This window comes from Cadophora gregata (assembly GCF_030347475.1).
Source record: "Cadophora gregata isolate MNR1 chromosome Unknown scaffold_17, whole genome shotgun sequence".
Taxonomy (NCBI): Eukaryota; Fungi; Ascomycota; class Leotiomycetes; order Helotiales; family Ploettnerulaceae; genus Cadophora; species Cadophora gregata.
Window position 1 is genome coordinate 16 of NW_026695940.1, and position 25744 is coordinate 25759.

At 47.5% G+C, this 25744-nt stretch overlaps 8 protein-coding genes across 8 annotated transcripts; 3 read left to right on the forward strand and 5 right to left on the reverse strand.

Moving 5' to 3' along the window:
- Window positions 1–334: 334 nt before the first annotated feature.
- On the reverse strand, window positions 335–1815 carry ONS95_005829 (uncharacterized protein; the record flags this gene model as incomplete). Its single annotated transcript, XM_058499261.1, has 4 exons — window positions 335–879; window positions 925–1158; window positions 1211–1651; window positions 1701–1815. The coding sequence occupies 4 exons, from the start codon at window positions 1813–1815 to the stop codon at window positions 335–337; spliced, it is 1335 nt and encodes a 444-aa protein (XP_058350305.1).
- Window positions 1816–3842: 2027 nt separating this feature from the next.
- Window positions 3843–4896, reverse strand: ONS95_005830 (uncharacterized protein; the record flags this gene model as incomplete). Its single annotated transcript, XM_058499262.1, has 4 exons — window positions 3843–4103; window positions 4158–4280; window positions 4332–4570; window positions 4626–4896. The coding sequence occupies 4 exons, from the start codon at window positions 4894–4896 to the stop codon at window positions 3843–3845; spliced, it is 894 nt and encodes a 297-aa protein (XP_058350306.1).
- Window positions 4897–6630: 1734 nt separating this feature from the next.
- On the reverse strand, window positions 6631–7269 carry ONS95_005831 (uncharacterized protein; the record flags this gene model as incomplete). Its single annotated transcript, XM_058499263.1, has 4 exons — window positions 6631–6712; window positions 6763–6843; window positions 6898–7120; window positions 7191–7269. 4 exons carry the CDS (start codon window positions 7267–7269, stop codon window positions 6631–6633), a joined length of 465 nt encoding a protein of 154 aa, XP_058350307.1.
- A 1050-nt stretch (window positions 7270–8319) lies between these two features.
- ONS95_005832 (uncharacterized protein) lies at window positions 8320–9457 on the forward strand (the record flags this gene model as incomplete). The annotated part of the gene is made up of 3 exons (XM_058499264.1): window positions 8320–8626; window positions 8680–8820; window positions 8880–9457. The coding sequence occupies 3 exons, from the start codon at window positions 8320–8322 to the stop codon at window positions 9455–9457; spliced, it is 1026 nt and encodes a 341-aa protein (XP_058350308.1).
- A 542-nt stretch (window positions 9458–9999) lies between these two features.
- APE2_2 (Aminopeptidase 2 mitochondrial) lies at window positions 10000–12732 on the forward strand (the record flags this gene model as incomplete). The annotated part of the gene is made up of 3 exons (XM_058499265.1): window positions 10000–12144; window positions 12212–12559; window positions 12619–12732. The coding sequence occupies 3 exons, from the start codon at window positions 10000–10002 to the stop codon at window positions 12730–12732; spliced, it is 2607 nt and encodes an 868-aa protein (XP_058350309.1).
- Window positions 12733–12909: 177 nt separating this feature from the next.
- Window positions 12910–15167, reverse strand: ONS95_005834 (uncharacterized protein; the record flags this gene model as incomplete). The annotated part of the gene is made up of 3 exons (XM_058499266.1): window positions 14530–15167; window positions 13518–14474; window positions 12910–13471 (listed from the first exon to the last, which is right to left on the reverse strand). The coding sequence occupies exons 1-3, from the start codon at window positions 14964–14966 to the stop codon at window positions 12910–12912; spliced, it is 1956 nt and encodes a 651-aa protein (XP_058350310.1). The 5' UTR covers window positions 14967–15167.
- A 4079-nt stretch (window positions 15168–19246) lies between these two features.
- Window positions 19247–21352, forward strand: ONS95_005835 (uncharacterized protein; the record flags this gene model as incomplete). Its single annotated transcript, XM_058499267.1, has 2 exons — window positions 19247–20155; window positions 20201–21352. The coding sequence occupies 2 exons, from the start codon at window positions 19247–19249 to the stop codon at window positions 21350–21352; spliced, it is 2061 nt and encodes a 686-aa protein (XP_058350311.1).
- A 246-nt stretch (window positions 21353–21598) lies between these two features.
- On the reverse strand, window positions 21599–25439 carry DAL81_3 (Fungal specific transcription factor). The gene is made up of 6 exons (XM_058499268.1): window positions 24908–25439; window positions 24739–24854; window positions 24339–24677; window positions 24263–24282; window positions 23095–24201; window positions 21599–23048 (listed from the first exon to the last, which is right to left on the reverse strand). Exons 3-6 carry the CDS (start codon window positions 24584–24586, stop codon window positions 22273–22275), a joined length of 2151 nt encoding a protein of 716 aa, XP_058350312.1. The 5' UTR covers window positions 24587–24677; window positions 24739–24854; window positions 24908–25439; the 3' UTR covers window positions 21599–22272.
- Between the last annotated feature and the right edge of the window lie 305 nt (window positions 25440–25744).

A 25744-nucleotide genomic window follows, 5' to 3' on the forward strand; every position in this document is an offset into this window, starting at 1 on the left:
AATTTGCAGACTAGTCGAAATATTTTGTCCTCTTAGCGAACAGTTCAAGAGCTCTGGACTACTTTAGCCTTCCTCTGAACTTGTACCTGAACAGGTTGCCACCGACTGGGGTATTTTCAACTGAGTATCTCCAATAAAAACAAATGCCCCATTTCGTGCAAGGAACTATGGTACGAGGACGGGGAGTTGTCAGCATGACAATTGAAACGCGGTATCCTGCACAGGATGTTGAGATGGCGGCACAGAAGCTAAAGAAAGTAACGTATAACCTTGCGCTGTTCTATGGCACATCACTAAGTATATCTATTGATAAAATTCTATTTGAGTCTATAGTTCAAGGTAGATTCACGAATATCTTTTCAAGCATCGGATAATTCGGACTTCCCAGCCCAGTCACCGGATCCCACCCTGGCTGAGCTTGAAAGCCGTTGGTCCCACACCCCGGATTGCTACCTTCCGTGATGTCATTGAATGCCTCAGGAAAGGCGTAAAGAATTGGATTCAAGAATCCAACGGGTTTCTTTCCCACAGCGATTCGAGCTTCATTAAGCAAAGTGATGATGCTTGCGAAGATAGGCGTCGACGAGCTTGTTCCACCCGCGACTGTGACCCCACCCCCGAGAACGACCGATACATTCAGTCCGATTGCTGAAACATCTGGAAATGCACGACCACTTCTGTTGAAGATGTGTTCTCCGTACGGTGGGGGATATGTGGTAAGGTAGTTGGAGACTGCCTCAGCTTGGTAGGATGGCTGTGAAAAAACATTTGAGAATCCACCACCGGAGTAATAGTCTCGCTTAGGATTGGGTGCGAAAGGTAGTGCGACTGCCACCTCGCCGTTCTTGATATCATGGTCTTTGAGAAACGTTGCGCCCACTTGTTCGTTAGCTTGCTGCGAAACGGGTTGTAGAAAAGAATTACCTGTAGTCACCCAAGGACAATTCGAGGGGAAGGAAGGAGAAAATCCAGTTCCATTGATATCAATGTTCGATCCTTCACCTGGTGGCTTCAAGCAACTGTTGTCCTTCCCCATCCCAAAGCGATTAGCAACACCAGAATCACCACTCGCAAAGAGCACGCTTATGCCTTGCAAACCAAGTTTCAACCATTCATGACATTGCCGAGTCTGGTATGAAGCTGGAAGGGCCGCTTCGACTGGTCAGGACTTTAGTATTCAGCTCTCCGAGATTTCAAACATCATACGTACTTTGAAGGTACGAGAAAGAAAGAACATTACTTCGAGGGGCCCCACCACACTGGAGGGGCCCATCGTAGCCTTTCCCCTTTGGATCTGGATACACCGCATCGTTGTTGGGGTCATCGCCACCGAGATACGTGCAATACGAACCATCTAATGCATCCAGAAATGTATTGAATGTACCATCGGAAGCCGTATTGACATCACCAACTTGATAAAGACGCACACCCTGCGGGTAGATCATGGAATACGCAACCTGGACATCAAGTGTGGCTTCACTGCCGAACGTGAAAGAATCGTCCCAGCGTTCACCACCATCAATAGAAACGAACTCCGGAAAGACTGATTTGGGGATTGGTTGCGTGGTGTAGTTCTCAAAGAATTGTTCCAAATCTGGAGGGTAGAGGTAGCTGCCAAATGCAGGGATTCCGATTTCATTCCCAGGTGCACCTGTTGCAGAGTCAGCGACTTCTGAATATGAGGCGAAGGTGACACGTACTTGTGTTGCCCGCAGTGAACTGGTACAATGTTCGTAAACACTCAATAGTAATGAGTTCATAACAATTCTCAAGACCTGTAAGACCGACGATAGAAGGTCTGATGCCCAAATTCATGTTCTCAATTGGCCGCATCCCTTCCAATTGGATTGTTGGCATCTGTTTCTTGAGATGAGTCTTCCAGTTCAAAGTGTGCTTATAATGCGGTGACTTACTGCAAAATCAACATGCCTTTGCACGTGTTTTGGTAGGTAGTATTCGTCACATGCGATGCGGTAACCCTTTAATGTCTCATCCCTGAAGTAATGATATTTTGTGTTGAACAATAACTCCACTTCATTTACAGTGGCATTGAACGAAATCCAATTTCGACCTTTGCCTCAGTCAGAACTCAGCAATAAAGTTGGAAATGTGATTCAAAAAGGCTTGCGCGAGAGATGATAACCGGTGAGACATCAGAGCTCCTGAAATCTTAGTGGGACAACACTGGGGCAGATATATTTCCATACCTATCGAGAAATTTTGTCTTTCAGCATTAATACCGGATTCAACAAGCCATTCCACGACCGCATCAACACTTTCTTTTGACGGCTGAAAAGTGTTCGCAACTTCCTCAGCAGTCCAGTGCTTGCCTAAATTTCATTCAATCAGTATTAGAGGTACAAAAATCAAACTCTAATTTTGAGGCACGTACCGAAGTTAGCTGATCTAGGATCTGAGATGTCGAGTAAGTATTCTTCTGCCCGGTGTAGGTTGCTTTGTGCCAAGCCGATTTTGACGAGAAGAATCTCGGAGGGATGAGCCCGTGATATTGTAGTCCAAGTTTGAGAACCTGGTTCTCGTTTCTCGTGCAGAGCAAAGTTTCTTCCAGTCTTGGGAAGGGCAGAGAGGCTGGAAAAGAAGCAGATAAAATATAAAGCTTTTACAAGAAACATATTCTCGGGTTCAACTCAACCACACAGTTGCTTTCTGCGAGACAATAGGGTATCTAGGTCGAGGGGATCGCAATGTACCAGAATCTTATCGTCAATCAGCCGAGGAAGTCTGCAATCATTCTCGACCTGAACATATCATCACGCCAGCAATCACGAGGACTGTCCAGCCCAGTACTTCCTACGCACGATAAACATCGGCTAGTCTATCTTGATTGCCTCTAAAGATCATCGTTTCTTCTCATCTGCATTATCGAGCGGTCTCCACTTGCGGGTCGGCCGATCAAATTTACGCGGCCACTCATATGTATGTCAGATAAAGCTGAGTATAGATAGCGAATACGCCTTGGCACAGAAAACAACTCACTGTCCGGATGATTACAAACGGTTGTGGTCAAGATGGCCTGCACTGGCGAGTGGAGGCCTGCATTTGCCGTAATCTTCTTCCGCTTTCATCCCACCTTTCTCTGCCTGGCTTTCTTCATGACAATATTCGTGAAACACGTATTGTTGTCTTGGAGTATGTCTTGTGGTGGCGTGGTGGCATCAATCACACCAAATGTGATAGATGAGGAAGGTAGCTGGCTTACTCTATGGGTTGATTGGATATAAACAAACCAAGCTTTTTAGCGCGACAGTTGGATGTGGAGTCTATGTAGTCCAACCCCATGATAGGCAGCTGTCGGCCGACGACCACGCTGTCCTTCAAGCACAAGTAAGCAACTCTACAATAATTCAGGTTGAGCTAGGACCATACAAGCGGTGTGGGGAAGTTTGCAGATACGAACGCTGCATTGCATGGTGACAGGATGAACTGGTCAAGTCGCGGTAGCATTCCGTCGTCACGATCACGTGCAAACATTCGTGCCACGGGTGTTTGAAGACCGAGCCAAAGATGTGGCAAGCGAGTTGAGTTACTCGCAGAGTTTAGGCCAAGCATATGTTCATCTACTGAGCTGTCGTCAAGTAAGTGGCAAATGGGCGTGAAATTAAAGGTGTCATACTTCTAAAATTGTAAAGTGCATTGATTAGATTCCTGAAAAACTCGAAAGTGAGCGCCTTCGATGTGTACTATCAATTGTGTGGAGCCGCTTCAATACAAGTGTCAAGTTGCGAGAACATCCTTTTCGTCGTACCATGAATGCAAGTACGATAGCAAATGGAATGACTTCCTTCTGCTAGTTTCCTGAACCCAATCTGACCACCCAAATTCTAATTCTCAAAGGTCGGACCTTCATGTGCAGGGTAATCTCCCTTCCAATCATCACCATACCCGAAATGATTCTTCATGATAGGTAGATACGGAGAGCTGTCACGACAATTGGTGAAAGCCTCAACATCAAGTGGTCCAGGTTTCATCGGCCGTTCAAAATTGTAGCAAGCATGGCGTTCCAGGGCCCATTCGTCAAGCTTGGAAAAGTCTTTGCATTTGCGGTTTTGTCCCGTGCTCTTTTCTCCAATATACCAAAGATTCTGAATACACAGTTAGCTTTCAATCCCCCAGACAGGTGGCTTGAGGCTTCCTACATCGTCCGCATTGCACTCAGCATCTTGTCGTAGTTGATCCAAGCAGTGAACACAGTGCTCATACACCGGCTTTTGTAACTCTTCTCCTTTATATGCACTGGTGAGTGTTTGGTAGAGAAGTTTCTGTACTTATATTAACAAGTAGTTCAAAATCAAATATGAACGTGTTCTTACCAAGCAGTGCAGTTGATGGAAAGCAATCACGATATAAACTCGCTTGGTAGGGTCCCAAGGAAATACGATTGTCTCGGTCAAGCCTTGCTTCGCGATTGTCTCTTGATCCACGGCCACGACACCCCGATCAGTCGCCATGCTATTCCAGAGCGCATCTCGTGCACTGTTGTTGTCACTTCGGTGCGAGAACGGCGTCATATCGCTGATTGTTCGTTCGAGTGTATTTGGGAGAAGACCAACTTGAGTGACATAGTCAATTCCTAAACAGAACTCCAATCATAGAAGTACACATACCGGTAGGACTCAGACAGTTCCATTCGTTGTGTGCTGCCCTCGAGAAGCTCAGGACGGCAATCAAGAGAATCGTGTTGAGAAGAGCGGAACTGAGAAGGAGGATCCTTTGCCCTTTCGAACTGAATAAATCCTCGATGCCGTTTCTGATTCGATTGACATAGCCGTTGTTCTTTGGATTCCAGGACAGCCCAGACATCTCCGAGTCGGCATCAGAGTGTTCATAGATGTCTTTCTCCGAGAGAAGATTTCGTTCGAGTTCTGAATGATCCATTGTTGTTTCAAATAAAGTCACGGCGACAATTCTCAGGCAGAGGCATGCAAATTTCAAAAGAAAACTATATGACTGTCTGGACTTGCTGTGAGTGAAATGTGAAGCTGATTATTGGGGACAATGTCGGGAAGGTGCAATGCATGCAATAAGTTACACCAGCACATCAAGACAGGCATAACTTTAGACTAGGTGAAATGGATGCCCACGAGCTGCAGGCCCTGCTACAAATTCCAGGGTTCGGCCGACTCGATAGCATACGTTGAAGTGACCTGCAGTTTAGAGCTTAGGGCTTTGCGCTTTGCTGACTCTGCATTCTCGCGTAACGATGTAAACAAGGCTAACTGCTTTTGGGCAGTGGACGTTGTCAGCGGGGCGGCCCGTTTTGCCCAGGCCATGTGCCGTACTAGCTCGCTTTCCAAGCGTTCCCCATTGATTCACCCGCCACTACTACAGCTAGTTTTCAGTGGACCGCCGCGACAGCCACGTTCTTAAAGACGACTTGGAATCAATGTTCCGAAGTCGATTTAGGAAGGTCAGACGAGGTACCGTTCAATTCTCGCTGGCCTTATCTAGTCGAGGATATACTATCCTGAATCAAACTAGCTCTTGTACTGCCGAGCGAATGCTACCCTAGAGTACATGATTGTTCAACCATCAAGGTGCCACCCATCATCTGAGATGGTAGCTCCTCAAACTGCAAGGGCTACAACAGTAGAAGACTATCGCACGTAATGGCAATGGTCCATTCAGCAATCTTAGCTGCGTGGCACTTGCAAGCTTTTAATGCCTCGTATATGCAAATAAGCTGCCGCGGTGGATCACTTCAGTGTCAGCATTTAAGCTTGTTTTTGACCAGTCATCATCAATTTTTCAAGCTCATACAATCAAGCCGCGCGTGACCACGGTCCATTACCTTATCTACTTCATACAGTTAAGGTGCTCGTGGCCACTTTACACCTGTTCATCGGGTTCATGCAATCGATGTGGAGAAGCAGGACAGCTGAAGTTTTTTGTAAGAGATAACGAGCACGCATGAGACGCAGTGAATCCTATCCCAGTCCACTCTTTTGGTGGCCGTGCAAGAAGGCGGGGAAATAGCGCAACGGTCGTGGGAGTTGGAGAACACATCAACTCAAGAAATAGTATCCAACGCGGGACCAAGGGCCGAGCCCCTCTTGCAGGCGGCACAGTCTCCATGTGAAGTGAAAACAATTCGTATGCAACGTCGATACGTGAGGGCCCTTGTGAGCTTCGTGAGATTGGGAAACGAGCAGGGTTGGGGGACTGTCTTGGAAAAGGCACAGCAAGATGCCAAGGAGAGTTGTCTTTGGTTGTAAACTTCGTCGCATGTCGCCAAGCATCCAGGCGAGCTGAAAATCGCTCCACAATTGACGTGTAAGCTACCCACTTCAAAATTGAAAGAAAGATTCCCCGACAAGATCAGCGAAGAGTTGAACTCAATCGATCGTTTCGTTTCGAAACTGTAGACATTGGAAATCATGATTCCGGTCACTTTGAAGCGGATGAGGTAGAGTAAATATGAAGTCGTTTCCATTTGTCATATTGAAAGTCCATTGATCTCTCTTCCTCGCCCAATACCTCCGATATCTCCCGCTTCAAGAAAAACAAGCAAATTCCAACAAAAATTTACCAAAGAGCAAATCTTCTTCTGATCAATGCTCAGTCACTCAGCCACATCCTCAAAATCCGCGGTCTTTGAACTGCAGGACAGTTTCAGTTCGCCCTTGCTTCAGCAAGGCCTCTCTTCTCGGCTTCTTCTGACGGAACCTCGGTCTTCAATGCACCAGGATGATTCCTAGAGTTCAAAATTAGCAATGTACTAAGTGAAGCGAGTGAAGATCTCACCAGTTGGCCCAGACTTCAGCTACACCCCTCTTTTCGGCTTCTTCTGCCGGGACCTCGGTTTTCAATGCACCAGGATGGTTCCTAGAGTTCAGAATGAGCTGATGAGATAGTATATTAAGAGAGTGAACAGCTCACCAGTTGGCCCAGACTTCAGCTACACCTCTCTTTTCGGCCTCCTCTGCCGGGACCTCGGTTTTCAATGCACCGGGATGATTCCAATTTGCCCACACTTCAGCTACACCTCTCTTCTCAGCTTCCTCTGCCGGAACTTCGGTTTTCAATGCACCGGGATGATTCCAATTGGCCCAAACTTCCGCTACTCCCTTCTTCTCGATAGCCTTGGTCTGTAAGGTAGAGGCTATTGAAAATACATCAGTGGAAACTCGGTTCAATAGGTGTCTCTGAAAGTAGTCAGGGCGGTGCCCTACCTGAAGCAGCGATGGGAGCAGACATAACACCCCCAATTGCCTGGGCAGCGAGCAGAAAGAAGACGTTTTGAACCTTCATAATGAATGTGCGAATATTGTTCTTGTTGATTGGTGAAGAGGATAGTGTGAGTTGGAAGCAAGGAAGTAAGTTCAGATTGACTGCTTTCAAAAAAGGAAGAGTGATGGAGAGTATAAGTAAATCAGCGCTCAGCATGTGTATCTGGTACTCGGAGTTTTACGATCCTCGCTCCGCAATAGTGGGTATCCATGTCTCGAAAATGGGCATCCAACATTGACATGTTGAACAGAGACTAGCGTTGGAGCTGGCAATATGAAATCTGACTTTCCTAATTGGGAAATGCGGACAGCTTCCGCCTTGAAATGAGCCGAGAGTAGCGAGTTAAATCTTGCGCGATAGGCAGTGTAAAATCAGCAATGCCAGCTGCAAGGTGAAATGTCACAAGATCCGTTGAACTATGCTGTTGTTATTCACCTTGCCCCATACGTGGCGCTCCCTGAACATGGCCATGTATGGTACGATCCTCGTCTCAGATCTCTTCGATTGGTTGTGTCCTGTCCATGCAATCTAGATTGTGTCGGCCGAAAGATATCGCAGCGGCCGACCGTGATATCGAGTTACACTTACACAAAGTAGCGGTAAGCTCGTATGCATACAAAGTCCACGACAGTAGCAAACTCGCACAGACATATTCATGTATGTACTTCTGACCAAAGAAGGCAGGAGGTGGTTTGACATCCACTTATGTCAATTCTCATGCAATTCTCATACGATCAAGAACGGAGGAAGTTGCAGCGGACCCACTTGCAGGAATGCATTTGATCTACCGATCAGCCGTGGACTTGACATGTCTCTGCCTTACGTTGATAGCATGTGTAGAATAGATTGCTCCTTTGCCACAGACGATAAGGCTTGCAGAAAATAGAACTGTCGCCATCGTTTATGCCGATATCTATCACCATCCTATTCGAGTCTAGTGCTTTATAATACAACCAACCCAGCCTTCATCCCAGTTCCCAAACACATTCAAGACTTGGAGATATTTTCGGTGATCCTTTCAACAACAAAGCACACATTCCCATCTGCACCATATTGAGCCATCACTCAACAATGTGGTTTCCAACCAAGCTTGCGAAGAAAGTCACATACTCCTCCGTAACTGATGATGAAGAGAAGGAACATCTTTCCTCTCGCTTCAGTGACGTGAGTACTGAGAAGGCGGAAAGTGAAGGCTATGATATGTCTTATCTGAAGACAACACGCCGTTCTCGCTTGCCGTACATCACGGCCAATACCGCAGGGATTGTCACTATTGTGTTGGTCTATGGACTTAGTATCTATGGCGCCGTGCTCGGGACCTGGGCAATGCACAGCCATAATGATCATGGAAGTCCGTACACAAAGCCAATTGCGTACTGTAGGTCATAACCCTCATCCATTTATCACAACCCTTTCTCTAATGACTCCTAGCCCCTGTGATGGACAAAATCGACATTCCTATGATCTGGAAGAAGATTGATCCTTCTCTGTTCCCAGAACCTGGAAATCCAGAGCATATCTATCGAGGACGACCCAGCCCTGAGGTTGATGCCGCGTGGGAGCGCATCTCTCGTAAGTCACTTCCCTGAATTCAAAAACATTTGCACTTTCAAAACTCTAAAAACACACAGATATCGGAATGCATGCTCTCACAAAGCAAGAGGTTACAGACATCGGCAAGAATGCAACTGAGTGTGCCAAGACCATGCCAGAATGGGGGTACGGCCCTGACACTTACATGTCGGAAATTGACGTTTTCCATCAGTTGCATTGTCTTGACGCCCTTCGCAGAACCAATGTGCTGAACTACGACTACTACTGGGGCAGTGTCTACAACTACGAGCCTCCCGTCATGTTCGAGTCACATGTTGACCACTGCATCGATATCCTGCGTCAGAATATCATGTGCAACTCCGATCTGGACATGTTGACCTATAACTGGAGACACACGCAGCACAATCCCTTCCCAGATGTTGGTCCCAAGAAATTATGCCGGGACTTTGACGCCTTGATGCGTTGGCAGGAGGAGGTGGAGTTAAAGGATGAGCCTGCTAAGTGGGAGAAAATTGTCCGGCCGGATGATGCTGTGCTTCTGCCAATGCCACCACATCTTGATGAGCTTGTGGTCACAGGCTCTGTTGGTGGTCAAGATGTGAAGAAGTTGACAGACATCACAAGACCAAAAGACTGCCCTGCTTTTGAGTTGTGATGCTATTGGGAAAGGAATGGGCAGGTTATCACTTCGGCTATATGTCAAGAATGTAGATCGGCTGCTAAACGGATGGATGGGAGAACGTGGATATTGCCTTTCGGAGCTATGATTTTGTAGCCCCCGCTTTTAGCCATTTGGAATTCAGCTTTGAAGTTTGAATTTACTTTTATGCTCTATTTTTTCCAGCACGTATCAGACAATAATGCACGAGAAGAATTTACGAGGTATAACTGAACACATCGAGAAAATCATGACGTAAAGCAGATATGAATCCATATTACTCAAAAGCTGACTGTGTATACTGTGGAATGAAAACTCATATACTGTCTGTCAACGATGATAAGCAACACCTTGTCATTAGCAAGGAAATGCTGTACATCCGGACCGCATTAGGAAGCTCGAACAAGTGGGGGAGCCTTATGAGCTGACTAAGCTTTCGTTTCTTCAAATCACCCTCCGTTTTTGTGCGACGTGTTTAACAACTCATTCTGGCTTCCATTCGAGTTCTTACCTTCTGCTTTTGGTTACTCCAGTTGACCATGGCACGTCTACCCAAGAATGTGGTTCCAAGCCATTACGACCTAGATCTCAATTTAGATCTAGATGGTTTAACCTTTCACGGCACAGTCTCCGTTCACCTCGATGCTTGTGAAGAGACGTCATCCATCGTTCTTCATGCGAGAGAACTCAAGATCACCAATACCCAAATTGAGTACTCTCCAGTCGAGATTGTCCAGATTCCCGAAATAGAATACAATATTGAACAGCAGACCATCACAATTTCGCTATCAAAACCCCTCACAGCAGGCTCAAAAGTGACGGTTCGCCAATCTTTCCATGGGACCATCAAAGAGAATGGAAGGACTCCAGGCTTTGCATGGACGGGCTACATAGATGCCAAAGGTGAAAAGAAACGGGCATACTCGACCAGCTTTGAGCCAGTCGGGGCACGTTGTGTTTTTCCATGCTTCGATGAACCCGAGTTCAAAGCTACAGTCTCCTCCACGATCACTATCAACCAAGATCTGACATGCGTGAGCAATATGGACGTTCGCTCGTCCGAGGTCACGCATTCTGAATCCGAAGGACAAATCTCGAAGCGGGTCGCCTTCAGCACCATGCCAAAAACGCCGACCTATCTGATATGTTTCGTTGTTGGAGATTTTGATTTCATCGAGTCGACTAAGCTCAAGTTCCGAGTAAGGGTCTATGCTGTGAAGGGGGCAAAGATCAAGCATGCGTCGAACATGTTGAGCATCGCTACCAATGCTCTTGGCCACTACGAGCGCATCTTTGGCCTCGAATATCCTCTTCCCAAGCTAGACTTGATTGCTCTCCCTGACGCAGGTGCACTAGAGAACTGGGGCTGTATCGTCTTCGGTGAGCGCTGGCTTCTTCTCGACCCCGACACCACAGCCGCCAAGTCCATGCAAATGGCTGTTGAAACGCTCTGCCACGAGCTCGCTCACCAATGGTTTGGCAACCTGGTGACTATGGGCTGGTGGGACGATCTCTGGCTCAATGAGGCCTTTGCCGAATGGGCTGGCTTCACCGTCGTCGATAAGATGTTTCCCGAATGGAAATACTGGCTGCACTTTGTGGCTGCGGATCCAGATCCTGAGGCAATGGCATTTTATCAAGGAGCACTGGATATTGATTCAACACCAGGGGCCCATCCAGTTTACAATCCCACCGCTTCACCCGATCGGATACATGAGCTTTTTGATAACATCACGTACATGAAAGGCGCTGCTCTGTTGAGAATGCTGTCGAACTTCTTGGGGATGGATGTCTTTGTGGATGGAGTAAGACGGTACTTGAAAGAGCATGCTTTTGGAAATGCTAAGACTAAGGATCTCTGGGTAGCTTTGGCTGCCGGTAGTGGAAAGGATGTTGCCAGGACTATGCAAGAATGGACCGCATGTGCTGGGTATCCTATTCTCATGGTTTCTGAAGACGACACCAAAAGCACGATCACGTTGGAGCAACATCGGTACTTCCAAGCAATCGAGATCACACCCAAGGAAGACAAGAACATTTATCACGTTCCGTTGAACTTTCAGACAAACACTGGAAGCCAATCAGAAGACTCTGTTTTGTTGACCTCGCGAAAGGGAACATATCAAGTAGATCTCGAAACCTACAAGCTCAACGCGGGACAGATTGGACTTTACCGGGTCTCCTATCCACTGTCTCGATTCCAGGAGTTTGAAAAGCAGACTTCAAGATCCAATTTAGGTTCAGAAGATTGGGTAGGGTTGATCTCCGATTCCTTCGCATTGATTTCATCCTGTCTCAATACCCCAATGACAACCGCCGACCTTCTCAACTTCCTGTCCCGCTTCTCAAAGGACCATCACTTCCTCGTCTGGAGACAGATCTTCTTCGTCCTTGGCAAGATCCGACAAGCATTCCTATTCTCGTCCCCTAAGACTCGGACAGGACTGCAGAATTTCCACAAACATCTCTTCCTGGCCAATTCTCCTGAGGACGTTTGGAAGATTGGGTCTAAAGACCCGATTCATATTCAGAATGAAAAAGCGATGTTTTATGCTGAGGGGATTCGGTATGAGCACCTCAAGGCTGGATCCGAGAAACTCTTCAACGAGTTCAAATCTGGGAATGAAGAAGCGCTCAACCCCAATATTCGGAAGCACGTGTTTCAAGCTGTCGTCGATGACCATGTAAGTACACGTCCACAGCTGAAACCTCGATGTAACGAATCTGATAAGTGGATGTGCTCTCTCATAGTACAAATCTGTCTTGAAAATCGCTCGTACCACAAGAGATCCAGAATTGCGAACCGACGCTTTCGTGTCTCTTGGCTATGCAGACAGCCCAGAGCTGGTTCAAGAAACACTCAAGCTTCTGACACAAGTAGGCGAGCCATTTTCCGGACTAGAGAAGTGGTTCTTATTAAACGCTCTGCAAACGCACTATGCTGGAGCTGATGCCTCCTGGACATGGCTCAAGGAGAAGTGGGATAACTTTGGGAGAGTGGATAGGGTGGGCATTTGTAGATATGTTGCTAGTTGCACGGGTAGTCTCTCAACAGCCGAGCAATTGGAAGAAGTGAAGGCTTTTGCGTTGGGTGTTGAGGTAGGTCTGATGGGGGTGGTGCTAATTTGTCAGGAATGTGAAGCTGACTGTAAAATTAGGAAAAGTTTAAGAAGACTTTCGAGGAAGCTACTTCGGGAATTGAAGCGAGGATGAAATGGATTGAACGAGATCATCCAGGTGTGGAAAGATGGCTAGCAGGGCAGGGATTTTAGTTTGTTTTGAATACATGAATCCATGGAAGACATTAAGAGAATCGGCAGATTTGAAGGCTTTTTTGTGCTGAACATTACTCGAGTAGAGGAAACTGTACTCGCAGGACGTATGGTACAAGAAACGCCTCGAAGTGTGATCGCTACAAAGAATTGCGGCCTAGCTGTATTTTGCCCTGTCTACGATTCCTTGTGATAGAACGCCGTCAACCTCTTCCAAAACGAGCTTCCCACAACTCCACCTCGGGTTGGTACTTCAATCCTCTCTCCATCCAAGCCTGTGTTTGTGACAGCATTCTGCTGCTCGCCTAAATAGAAATTCGGCATGAACAAGGTAGCTAACAGTGGAATCGCCGACAGAACAAGAGCCGCAATTGCGATATGACCATTAACATAGGAATATGCTCGGATAGCTCCTTGTCTGACGGGGTCATCAAAGTCGTAGCTGGTACGGAGCTTCTTGATATTCCCATACAGTGTACGAACTGTCTTACCGTCAACTCCAGGCATCTCCATGTACATTTGATCTAACATCTCATTCGTCCAGATTGCCGACGACACTGCTGACCCAATTGAAGATCCTAGTGTCGACCAGAGTGTTAGAAGTGCGATGACTGAAGCCATATCTTCATGCGGTACTGAAGCTTGACTACCGACTCTTGCTCCAACGACGTTGAAAGAACCCAAACAAAAGAGAAGCTGAGCAACGATTAAACGAGCAGTATCTTGAATCATGAGACCGCTGCTGCCGGTCAGTTCCAATACCAAGACGAGTTCATACAACTTACCTCGGGGTGACGAGCAAGCCATAAGCAATTAAACGTGCGATAGCACCAAAAATCATCATTGTTTTGTAACGATGAGTATATCTCTGGATGAGGCCCACTATGGGTCCCATTATACTGAGTCCCATGGTGGTAATGCCCAAGAAGATTGTCCATTGGTATGTCGTCCAGTCCTTGATGATATAAATGTACGATGAAAAGTACGTATTCCGAACAGCGGATGCTGTCTGGTTGAAAGTGTAGATGGTAACAGCGGCGATGAAGGTGCGATTTTTCAGAATACGTTTGGTCATGAGCGGCTTGGGAGCAAGATAAATCTCAAAGAGACCGAAAACGAAAAGCATAAAGAAGCCGACGACTAGCATAGCAACCATACCCCCATCTGCCCAACCTTTCGGCGTCTGCTTGGCTAGCGTAAATGGCAACAAGATAAGGGAGAAAGCTACTCCGAGGATAAGAAGTCCCACAATGTCGATATCAATCAACCCTTGGTACAGGAGCTTACTCCAATATCTGAAACCTCGTGATTCCTCATCAATTCCAGCCCGCACTCTCTTCGATGCTGCGATAGTAACCATGCCCAGCTTCTCTCCCCGCTTTTGCATCGAGTACAATGTGATAATTGCCGGGACAAGTAGAACAGGTACGATGATCGCGAACATGCCTAGACCCCAACGCCAATTATCAACGAAGCCCTCGGCAATGAACCCATTGACAGGGACGGTAACGACAAAAGGTATCGAAAGAGCAGCACCAAAGAATCCTCTCCATTGAAGTGGTGTGAGGTCACCAACAATGATGTCGCTCAACAGGTCAAGTCCTGACTTGCCCACAGATGTGAAGCAAATTCCCATTGTATACGCTGCAAAGGTGCTCGAGCTGGCGGCCACAACAAATCCCACAACGTAGAAAACGAGTATAACGACGTAAGTTGTAGGACGTGATGTGATATCTGCCAGTCTGTGACCCGTTAGCACTCTGGTTCAAAGATTTTGCTGCTGCTTGTACAACTCACTTTCCAATAAACGGCTTGCTGATAGCCCGAATGATTTGGCTAGCAGTACTAACGGCGGCTAAAGAACTGTGCTGTCCGAATGTCGAACTGGCCATCGTGGTGAAGATAGTTGTTGTGATGCCCTGGTCAAGGGCATATGCGAACATGGTCAGGCCGATGGAAATTCCGAGTAACCAGAGAAGTACTTTCCCGGACTTGCCAGACTGGTAAAGGACTTTGTTAAAGGCCTCGACTCTACTGACACCTATTTCAGCTTGTACTTCATTTCCAGCCCACACATCTGGCTTGGAGATGGCATCGACCGAGTCTCGATTCGGGCGTTCGTTAGATTCTTGTCCCCCATTTTTGGTGGAAAGTGTAACCTTGGAGTTGGCAAGTCTTGATGGCTCCTCCGTTCGATTTTGATTTACAGCTGGGGTAATGGCTGGGGTCGACATGCTGTCTGTTCAGCCGTGTCTGTTGAACAATCTGTAAGAGGAAGTGAAAGGGAATGCTCGTTCCTGAGGCGAAAGTAAAGTATTTCATACAGCCATGAAATGTGAGCTTCTCTAAGCTGCGCCATTGCGTCTGCAGTTTAGACTTGGCGCTGTGGCCACAAGGACATTTGATAGGTTGGACCTCGAATGAGAGAAGATCAGGGCCCGCTAAACGAAAAGATAATGCAAAACTTGTTGACGAGTCTTCCACTAAGAAAACACTAGCTACTTGGCATTTGTTATCAGATCCTGGGTCCCCTCCCCTTGTCAAAATCACCTACAACTCACAGTGAGTTGTTGCACTATCCTGATTTCCTCGAGACGCTTTTCCATTCAAAACTTGATTTTCTGGTAGGTTAAATTTCTTTACTCTTGGTCCTGTTTTTATAAGAAGACATATTACCTGCATGAAGTGTTGAATTTTGGGAGCTTCGCCAAGGATATACATCACGCCACACCTGCAACACAGGTTCTCGCCGCACGGATCTGTCCGAATCCACTTATCTTATCTGATCTACTCGCACTCCATGCCGTTCTTGGACATTACCTGTTTTCGCTGCTTTGAGGGCTCCGATTTCTCCCTTAATCCTCGACGGCATCTTCAATCAAGATATTCGTGGGATTCACAGCATAGCCTTGGTTCGATCATAGAGTAAACTTGTATCAATCGGCTTTCGGCAGGAGATTGAACTTGTGGCCCACGCAATCACAGCAGAAGCGAGAAATCTTGGCATTCTTCTCCCTCCACTTTGCTGTTGACTTTCTGTGTAGGACGTTCATCTTCAAGGCCGTTCGTCGTGTTTCTATCTCAGCTGCCGGCGTAGCCTAATATGTATATGGAAAGCGAGAGTATGATGTCTGCGATCAAATTGCAAAAATGTACACAACCTAAGCGAACGGGCGTGGCTTCCCACTACCACAGCACTTTATCGTAGTCAAACGTTGTTCCACATTCTGCTTCGAATGAGAAGGGGATTATAAGGAATACATGAGAAGCTTACGCCTTCACATTATCGAGTTCAATGTCAAAACACGGGTAGCACATTTGATCTTTTGCCATATCACACCCACTTGCACTGGCGCCTATTTCCGACAAATAGATCCAAGTTGGTGCAAGTAAGAAGTTGGTGTTCATGTCTCTATCTTCTGTTCGAATGTTGAACGAGAGATCAAAATCCATACCTGTGTAAGACGGACTTAATCGGACCACGTAAGTCCACATTGTCGCGAACAGGTCACGTGTGCCGGCGTAGTTGTCAACGCGTCGCGAAATCCAAGCTCAATAAGCCGCCCAACTTCGGTCCACAATACGCCCAGCTTTTCGGTCAATTGGATCATGGCGCCTCATATCGACGACGAAGAAGATTTCGGTCTCAATTCCGGCGACGATGCTGATTTTCTGGCCCTCACAGATCGCGTCGAAAAGCGAAAGGCTTCTGAAGACATCCTTCCACCTGCGAAGCGCATTGCGATTCAGCCCTCTGCTGTCAATGCATTGACGAAGAATTTTGGCATGAAGGAATTTCGATTAAAGCAGGAGCAGGTCATATCAAAGATCCTGGGTGGACAATCCGCAGCAGTTGTCTTTCCGACTGGCGGGGGAAAGAGTCTCTGCTACCAAATTCCAGCCTTGGTATTCTCGGAGGAAGATAAGCTTGCGGGCATCCGTGGACCAGGAGAAAGCGGCATCACACTCGTGGTCTCTCCATTGATTGCCCTGATGAAAGATCAGGTAGATGCACTCGTTCGCCGGGGCATCAAGGCAGCTTCCCTCGATTCATCCAAGTCTCGAGAGGAATATATCCATATCTGCGAGATGTTACGAAACGGACAACTGAAGATACTGTACTGTGCCCCGGAGAGACTCAACAACGAAGGTTTTATTGAGCAGATGAAAAACGTTCGGGGAGGGATTCGCTTGCTGGCCGTTGACGAGGCACATTGCATCTCTGAATGGGGACATGCATTTCGCCCAGATTACCTTAGTCAGTATCCCACCATCAAAAGGATCTAGCTAACATTATCAGAGATATCCAGGTTCGTGAATGAGATCAATGCCGAACGAGTCGTCTGCCTTACTGCCACCGCAACCTCTCGAGTCGCCGACGACATCTGCAAAGCTTTCAACATCGACAAATCCGGCCTCTTTCGAACATCCACGTACCGAGAAAATCTACAATTGCTAGCAGAGTCTGGGAGAAGTAAACAAGAGCTATTCCCTAAACTTTTCAAACTCCTCAAACACAATCCAGGACCTACAATCGTATATGTCACCCTTCAAAAGCAGACCGAACAAACGGCCAGCGATTTGCGATCCCAAGGCTTCAAGGCGAAAGCATTTCATGCTGGTATGGATACAGCCGCAAAGGCAGAGCTACAAGATGAGTTTATGCAGAGTGATGATTTGATCATCGTTGCCACTATCGCGTTCGGGATGGGCATCGACAAATCAAATATTCGGAACGTAGTACATTTCAATATTCCAAGTAGTCTCGAATCATACAGTCAGGAGATTGGGAGAGCAGGGAGAGACGGCAAGCAGAGCATATGCATGTTCTATATCTGCGGAGAAGATCTCCATCTACGGGATATGTTCGCGCGTGGAGACTTGCCATCTTTCAAGTCCATTCGTGGTCTGCTGGAGGAAATCCTTGACCCGAGCAACAATGTACCAGTTGGTGGTGAGCTCAAGTTCTCTCATTATGCCCAAGAGAAAGATTACGACATCCGGCCCACGACACTGAAGAATGTCTATGCACAGTTAGAGCTCACTCATGAACTCATTCGAGCTACCACACCCATATATACGAAGTATCAGTTTCAGGCGGCAAGCTCGTATGCATCAGTCCTCGCCGATGATCAATCCCCGGCTGGTATTGCTATCAGAGGCTTCGCAAAGAAAGCGGCCAAATTCCATCACCTTGATGTTGATGCTGCTTCGCAGAGATATGGCATCCCACGAACAGATGTCATTCGTAAGCTAAATGATCTGAACGAGAACCGCGTGATTGAATTGAAGCCCTCGGGGGTTTTAAATGTCTACAAGGTCATCGACAAATTACCTCGGACCGCTGCGGAAATAGACAAGATTGCCGAGAGTATACATTTGGTTATGCAAAAGCGAGAAGAAGAGGCTCTACAACGCACAGAAGAAATGCTTAGTCTTATCACTGCTCCAGCTTGCTTCTCAAGAACCCTGGCTCGGCATTTCGGCGATGATCTGCCTAGTGGTAAGACCGAGTGTGGACACTGCACCTGGTGTAAATCCCATAAGGCTGTAGTCCAGCAACCACCCCCTTCAGTCCCCTTGAACAAGGCCGCTTTCAAGGCCGTACTTTCGAGGGTAGGTGTGAAAGATGATGCTCGTTTCCTGGCTCGGGTTGCGTTTGGCATTTCCAGCCCCAGAGTTGCAGCAATGAAGCTCTCTAAGGACCCAGTGTTTGGGTGCATGGCCGATCATGAGTTTACGGTTCGTTTCCCCCAGTCCATTGGATGTTCCATACTCACACATCGTTGCAGACCTTGCTAGCTGCTTTCACAGCAGAGTGCTCCAAGACGAAGAACCGATCCTAGCCCAGCTCTCATCCCTTTCCAAGGGCTTCCTATGCTGTACAATCACGCCGTATGCTTTCCCTTTGTTGGGGTTCTCGGTCTTTGCATCGGTCTGCTTCATGTTCAGGTGAGCCCAAATACCAAATACATTCGGGCACATGGGCTAGGAGTTCGGATTTGGTAGGTAGATACCCAACCAAGTATTTTAGGACTTCTGAGCAGCCAATTTGTCATTAGATGCTGCTAAGAAGTTTTCATATTCTTTTCGCAAAAGAACCTTGCATTCGGTTCCTGATGTCCGGCTATGAGGAGTGCCGGGTAAATTGAAATTACCCGCTCCGGGATTCCCCCATGGTCAAGCAGATCGGATTCTCATCCGGAAGCATTCAAGGCCCGGATGATATGCATTATGTGGTCCATCTGCAAGGGCAAATGCTTCATTCTCTTTCTCCTCATGTCCGATTTCTCCAGCGAATCCACTTCGTCCATGACGCGCACAACATGATGAGGGGCTCCAGAGCGTTGGTAAACAATACCCTGCTTGACGGCTGCGACCGGCTAAACAACCACTTTCGTGGGTACGCATGTACTTTTGCAGGATGTCCATGTAGTGAGGGGAACGTCTAATTAGGGAAGATAAATAAAGATCAGATGGAGCCAGATTTAACAGAGAAGAGTGCAGCCTCGTCATGTTCAAGTCATTGTTTGCTCTTTCTCTGCCTCTCTGCTTCGTCGCAGCAGCTGTCTCCAACTCTGCGACTTCTCTGACTCTCCTCTATCAGAACAACCTTAATGGTAGCGACGACGTCAATCATGTTGGGTTTCTCCTTCTAGACGAATTCGAGGCGAAGGATGCCACTGCTGCTTGTGGTGCAGTGAATGAAAAGCTTCTCCAAAAAGCCACGATCGAAGCACACTCGGACGACATCCTCCAGTCATTGTCATACCTCGAGTTTGTGGACCGAGCATCTCAAGAGCAGTCATACTTCATCGAAAATGCAGTTGTGTCGTTCTCCAAGCGTACCAGAAAGCTGAGCTATCCTGCTTTGCCGTCGAAAAACAGAGAGCTTCCCGTGTTGTGTACACAGTCCAGCAACGACAACCAGCCATATAATTCAAAGGTGTCTCCAAGTAACCAGATCGCCGTAGCCTCCTCTGGAAACACCTTTGTTGGTTTTAGAAACAAGAAATCTTTTCGTTTCCTCGGCATCCCATATGCGGACCCACCCAAAAGATTCGTTTATTCCTCTCTCTACTCCTCGACTGGGAAGACCATCAATGCAACCTCGTACGGCCCTCAGTGTGCTCAAGGCGGTTCCGGCAGTGAGGATTGCTTGTTTCTCAACATCCAGACTCCTTACATCCCTAAGAAAGGAGACAAAAGTGACTTGCGGCCTGTCATGTTCTGGATCCACGGAGGCGGGTTCACCGGAGGATCTGGGGCAGATCAACTCAGCGATGGAGGAAACTTGGCATCAAGAGAAGACATTGTGGCTGTGAATATCAACTACCGTCTTTCAACTTTGGGTTTCCTGGCTATCCCTGGTACTGATATCAAGGGTAACTATGGCATTGCTGATCAAATCACTGCGCTTGAGGTAAGTTCGCTGTCCGCTCTTCTTTGCAGGCCTGACAATTACTAGTGGGTAGTCAAAAACATCGCATCATTTGGAGGTGATCCCCGACACATTACCATCAACGGGGAGTCTGCTGGTGCTGGATCTGTTAGGGTCCTTCTGGGGTCCCCACCTGCTATTGGGAAATACCAAGGAGCCATTGCCATGTCGAACCTTGGTGGTGGCGTCACGCTCGGTCTTTCGGGAGACTACGCTACCACATACAGTACATACCTTACCGTAAACGAATCCTATGCTAACGCGGGGCAAAACATATTCAAGGCAGCTGGATGCACCCAAGCGGCACTGGACGATCAAATCGCTTGCCTCAAAGCTCTGCCTGCTGCTACGGTCGTTGGACTATCTTCAGTCGCCCGTTACGTGGTTCAAGATGGCACATATGTCAACACTCCAAAACTCACTGTAACCAAACGCAATTCCGGCACTGCACATGTCCCTGTGATATTCGGGATTATTGACAACGACGGCGCCAGCTTCTCGACCTATCCCAAAACTCCCATCACCACAGAGCTTGCAGGAATTCAGGCATCACTTGGAATTTCCGCAGCCTACGCACAAAGTGTCATAGACAGCGGACTGTTCCCTCTCTACAATACAGGAAACATCACTCTCGACTCTTTCAACGTCTCCCAGCGTGTTGCAACAGACATCCAATTCCGCTGCATCGACTCGGCAACAATGTACGCAGCCTCCGAAACCAATGCCTTTGAATCATCATACTACTACGAAATGCAACGGACAATCGGCGGTTACGACCCCAATAATCTCGGTGGTCCGCCAGTAACACCCGGCTACCCGAACGGCAATCCAAATCTCCCATATTTCAAGCTGCACGGCGCTGATATGCCATGGATGTTTGGAACGCTCAACACGCTGCGAGACGCGAATGATTTGTACTCCGTGCAGCTGATTTCCGGATACTTTGCAGAGTTTGTCAAGACGGGACAGCCGAACCCATCGAAGGCGTACTTGGCGGCTAGAGGGTATACGAAGACTCTTGAGGCTGTGGAGAACACTGGAAAATGGGAGGAGGTGAGGGGTAAGAAGGGACCGATCAAGCTGTTGGATTATCCGTCTATGACGAGTTCATTTGTAGATGTGCCACAGTGCGCTTTTCTCAACTACTCACTGTCGTATTATCTTGATGGCGGGAAGTAGGTGTCTGTACACATATCAAAAATTGGCCATAACATTTTCTACACGGCTGTCATCTATATACATCTATCATTGACGCATCTTTGGCTCTCGTTTTATGCAGTGTTCTCATCCCCGAAATCGTTGTCTTCGCAATGCTGGCTGGCATGGAATATGCTCGTGGGCTGGGCTCCCAAAAGCTAAGTCTCCTTCACCTAGGTCGTTGATTTTTGATTCGTTCAGAGTAGCCGAAAAAAAAATGATGTACATGTTCTTGAAGAAATTTTCAGTGATAAGTACTAACAACTATGGTCAGAACTGGCGTTTCATGTTTTAACATGGAAATACGTAATCGGTCGGGTAGAATAATCGTGGTCATGTATGTAGGAGTATATTTGGAGTCTTGCTCCTCAGATGTCAACCACATCTCGACATCACATCACTCTAGATTTATTTACTTCAGAGTATCATAGATGGATCTTCACGCCATACTACACCACACCCCGAGGTCCAATTTCCCAAATCACCATTTATTCATCACAAAAACCCACCGACATCCTCTGCCTACCCCTCCACATCTTCGCTAGTTCCGTCATGCCAATCAACGCCATCGACGGTCTTGACGCGACATCCACATCTTGGAACAACAGCTTAATCATCATGCTTAACACAGCAAGGTCGCGACGAAAAAAATTCCAACGCGATAATGGCGCTTATGTCGTTCCTTGGAAGCCGATTTATGCTGGATTGGATCGCGAAGGTTAATATGACGATTGCGATTTCGGATGGGGAGGATGAAGCGCAGAAATCATCATCTTTGACGATGGAGGGCATACTCCTGGATCCTGCATCCTGACGCCTGTCCCAGGCGGCGTTGCAGGAGATGGGTGACGCTGAGGCAGCTGGCTTATTTCCCACTGAAGTGCCTGACACGAGACTTTCACCTAGAAGCCAGCAAATTTATTCCCCGTCTCGTCATACTCCTCAATGAATCTTCGACTCGCGAAAATTTCTTCTGCAACCTGGAAGTTCTCGAAGTTGTAGAGTTGGTCCAGTGACCAGTCTTGAATGTCCCCAGTGTTGAAGTTGACGTTGCTGGCGAGGCCTGACCAAGACGGACGAGGATCTGTCGTGGCCATTGCGGCACCGGCAATATCCTGGTCGTACTGGAATGCATTCTCGGTCGATGCGGCAACACTAGGAGAAGCCTCGTTGGCGCCGTAGCTCATTTGCTCTTGTTCTTGCTTGTACTGATCGTGCTGTGTCGGTTCAGGTGCCTGTTCCTGTGGAGGAGGTTCTTTCGGCATGTTTGGTGTAGTTGTTTTTGAATTTCCATCTTTTATAAATACTGGACTCGAGTCCAACATTCCTACAGTGAACTTCATAAACTCGGCCGCCTTGCTGCTCACTCTAAGTGTCCAACGATATTCGGCAAGTTGCGATTTGTAAAAGTCGGCCTCTTCCGGGTTGTCGCTAGTCGCCCAGAGAAGACTCCCAAAAGTGCCGATGATGGCAAGGTTTACCTTGGATGCGAAGTACCAGAAACTTTGTAGATGTGCTGGCTCAAGCTTGGCTACGAATTCAATTGCCGAGGTGAACCGAGCCTTGGCAGCATTACGGGTGATGTGTCGAAGTTGTTCATCCATATGCGTGGAGTCGAATCTGATAATCGCACGATGCAAAGTCACCTCTGCAGCAAAGTATGCAAGATGGAGTGATCCTGTATTGATTAGAATACTTCAAAGTCAGGCTGGGACAGAACATACCTGTAGGAGATAGTTTTCTGGCCCTAGTTTCTCCGATCGCCAAACTCTTCGGCAGCTTCGCATGCCAGTCCTTGAGCTGAAGTTGAATTGGTTTTGCCAGTTCCAGTGTCTTCTTCATGGCGTTTTCACTATCACTATTCAGATTCGCCATAGCCCTGACCGTGAAGAATGTGTTCAAAATATTAGTGAGAATCTCCGTCAGAGATATCATATGGATGTATGTCAGCCGGCCGGTCTCAATATCAGAGCTGCCTTCTTCCTCATCGTCATCTTCGGCCGTCTCAGGAAAGTCTCTTGTTTCTACTGGCCTCACAGACCAGTCTTCCGCATGTATCAAGGATGGCCGACCGTGTGTAAGTGATCCCCATTTGTCTTGCATGAACAGCCCCCAGGCAAGCCGCTTTCTCAAGCTTCGCTCCCACTCCGGAATCTTCCATTTCGAGCAGTCCAGATGTAGTCCAAGATTCTGTGCTACTGCAACAAGTTCTGCCGTCAACGCCCAGGAGTCTCCATCTGGTCTTTGTAGGAGTAGCAGTCCAGCCTGTACGGTTGATAATTTGGGTCTGTTCAGGAGAACACCCATCATGGTGGGGACCAGTTGCTCGAGCTTCTGAACATCTGGTTTGGGAAGATTGACTAACTCAGGTGTGTATGACCACCAATTCAAAGCCATAATGTACACAGCAGCCAAAACAGGCGGGGTAAATTCTCGATGTGTCCGGCCATACTTCTCCAGGAACACTTTCTTGTCGAATATCGGAAAGCTTGGGTGGATGATCCTGAAGTAGAGGTCTACTAGAGCACGACCATGTGGTTGAACAATGTTTTCCACTAAATCCATGTTTGCTATTTCGTCGTCGACCTCGGCTTGACTTTCTGTCTTCATGATGAAATGCACATTGGGGCTGACCCTTCTCAGCGTCCCAGGCATACTGACGTGTTCTCCTCGTCCATTGAACGGCGAGAGATTGATAAGACGAACATCGTATTCCGATGTTTGTCCCAGGTACTGTCCATGCTGACGATTTTGCAGGCCAAGAGTCTGTTTGAGAAGTGATGGCCCAGGGAGTGAGGTGTAGTCGATGATCGGTGGTTTGGCTTGAATACCTGTAAGAAGTCAATAATGATTGTGTAACAGAGCATATCCACAACTGAAACCGAGTCTTACTTTTATCTGCATCGGGAGATCTGTTGTGGGACGTCAGTTACTAGCTTTGACCGAGCATCGGAGACTGAACACCAACCTTGCTTTGGGTGCATCAGGGCTGCCTTCATCTTCTGCCCTCCTCCTCTTCCTCCTCTGAGGATTCTGTATAAAAGTGCACTGCTCGGACCTCGACTGACACATGATACATGTCTCCGTATCCTGCGGTATAATGCATCGACTCTTGCGTCTTCGACAGGCATCACATGGTCTGTCTCGCCTTGTCCACCCATTGACCGGGACATTGGAGGCATTGCTGTTGCCTCCGGCCGGCTGATTTGTTGCCATAGGCAAAACACCCCTGGTTTATCGCACTTCTGGAGAATCCCTGAGAGTGGGAGGTGTGGATGGCTGATATCGGAGCTGTTGAAGTCTGGAGCTGACGGTGGATTCGAGGTCAGTCACGTGGAGATAACAGGCCGTTGAAGAAGGCGCTAAACCTGAAATAGACATATTTCCTTTGGCTTCCCTGCTCATGCTTCTGACGAGCCTCACAGGACTGGTCGTCGTCCTCTTCCTCGCCTTCGTTTGCTATTGATGGGCATAGAAGCTGATACTGCTCAGAAATTTAGCTTCTTGTATGTTTTCCTGGTTGGGCAATTTGCCTACCTGGTGAATTCATCACGGCTCGGCTCTCCCGGGTTCAGGTGATTCGGCTCAACTCTGGGTGGGAAGTCCTTGAACAGGTGCTTCTCTGTTGAAGCTTTGAAGAATAGAGTAATGTGCGCCTCTTTTTTCGGTGTTTGGTTCCCAAGCCCTTTTGTCCCGAGGACTGCAAATATCGAGGGGCTGTTTTACGTCGGGCGATACATTAGCTTACCTAAGTTTCGGCCAGAGACCCCCACTTTATAACCACTGGCGATTTTATCGTCCTTCGCTTAGCGAGGCCATCGACCCCATATGGAAAGTATGTGAAATCTGGCAACTGAGGGGCCATTTGAATCTGAAACATTCAAGCGTAGCAGAGCTGGCGGAAAGTCTCTGTTGACATTGACAGCAAGAGTGAGACTCAGATTCGACTTACGAAGATGGTTCTCCGCTAGAGACCGGGCTAGCAACAAACTCGTCTCTTTAAGCGAAATGGATCAGAGAAAATACCAACATTCAATCTCCACCTGTATGTGAGCACCATTCAGTGAAGCTTTCCAATTGGAATCGCAAGCAACAACCAAATATTCTCCTGTCCCCCCTTTAGATTCCTGGCAGTGAGATCCAGGTCAGTTTGCGTGCAATCCATTCAGCGGGCCTAGCCCAACCAAATACGTTTCGGCGATTTATCAACTGTGAGTAGGTGGATGATAGTTCTAATCATGGAGATATCACCATCTTTTTACTCACATCTCGAGACATGTTTCCACTGGTATTCTACTCGCAAATCAACTTCAACGTCATTCGTGGCTTACACAGCCAGCTGCAAATCCATGAATTTCTTGCTCAGCTACTCTG

Excerpts from the sequence above, each read along its gene's own strand:
- DAL81_3 (XM_058499268.1), bottom strand. The coding sequence starts at position 24,586 with ATGGCAACAAATCAGCCGGCCGGAGGCAACAGCAATGCCTCCAATGTC. Across the intron at positions 24,283-24,338 it reads CCTGATGCACCCAAAGCAAG|ATCTCCCGATGCAGATAAAA; the intron begins GTTGGTGTTCAG and ends GTCCCACAACAG. Across the intron at positions 24,202-24,262 it reads ATCTCCCGATGCAGATAAAA|GTATTCAAGCCAAACCACCG; the intron begins GTAAGACTCGGT and ends GACTTCTTACAG.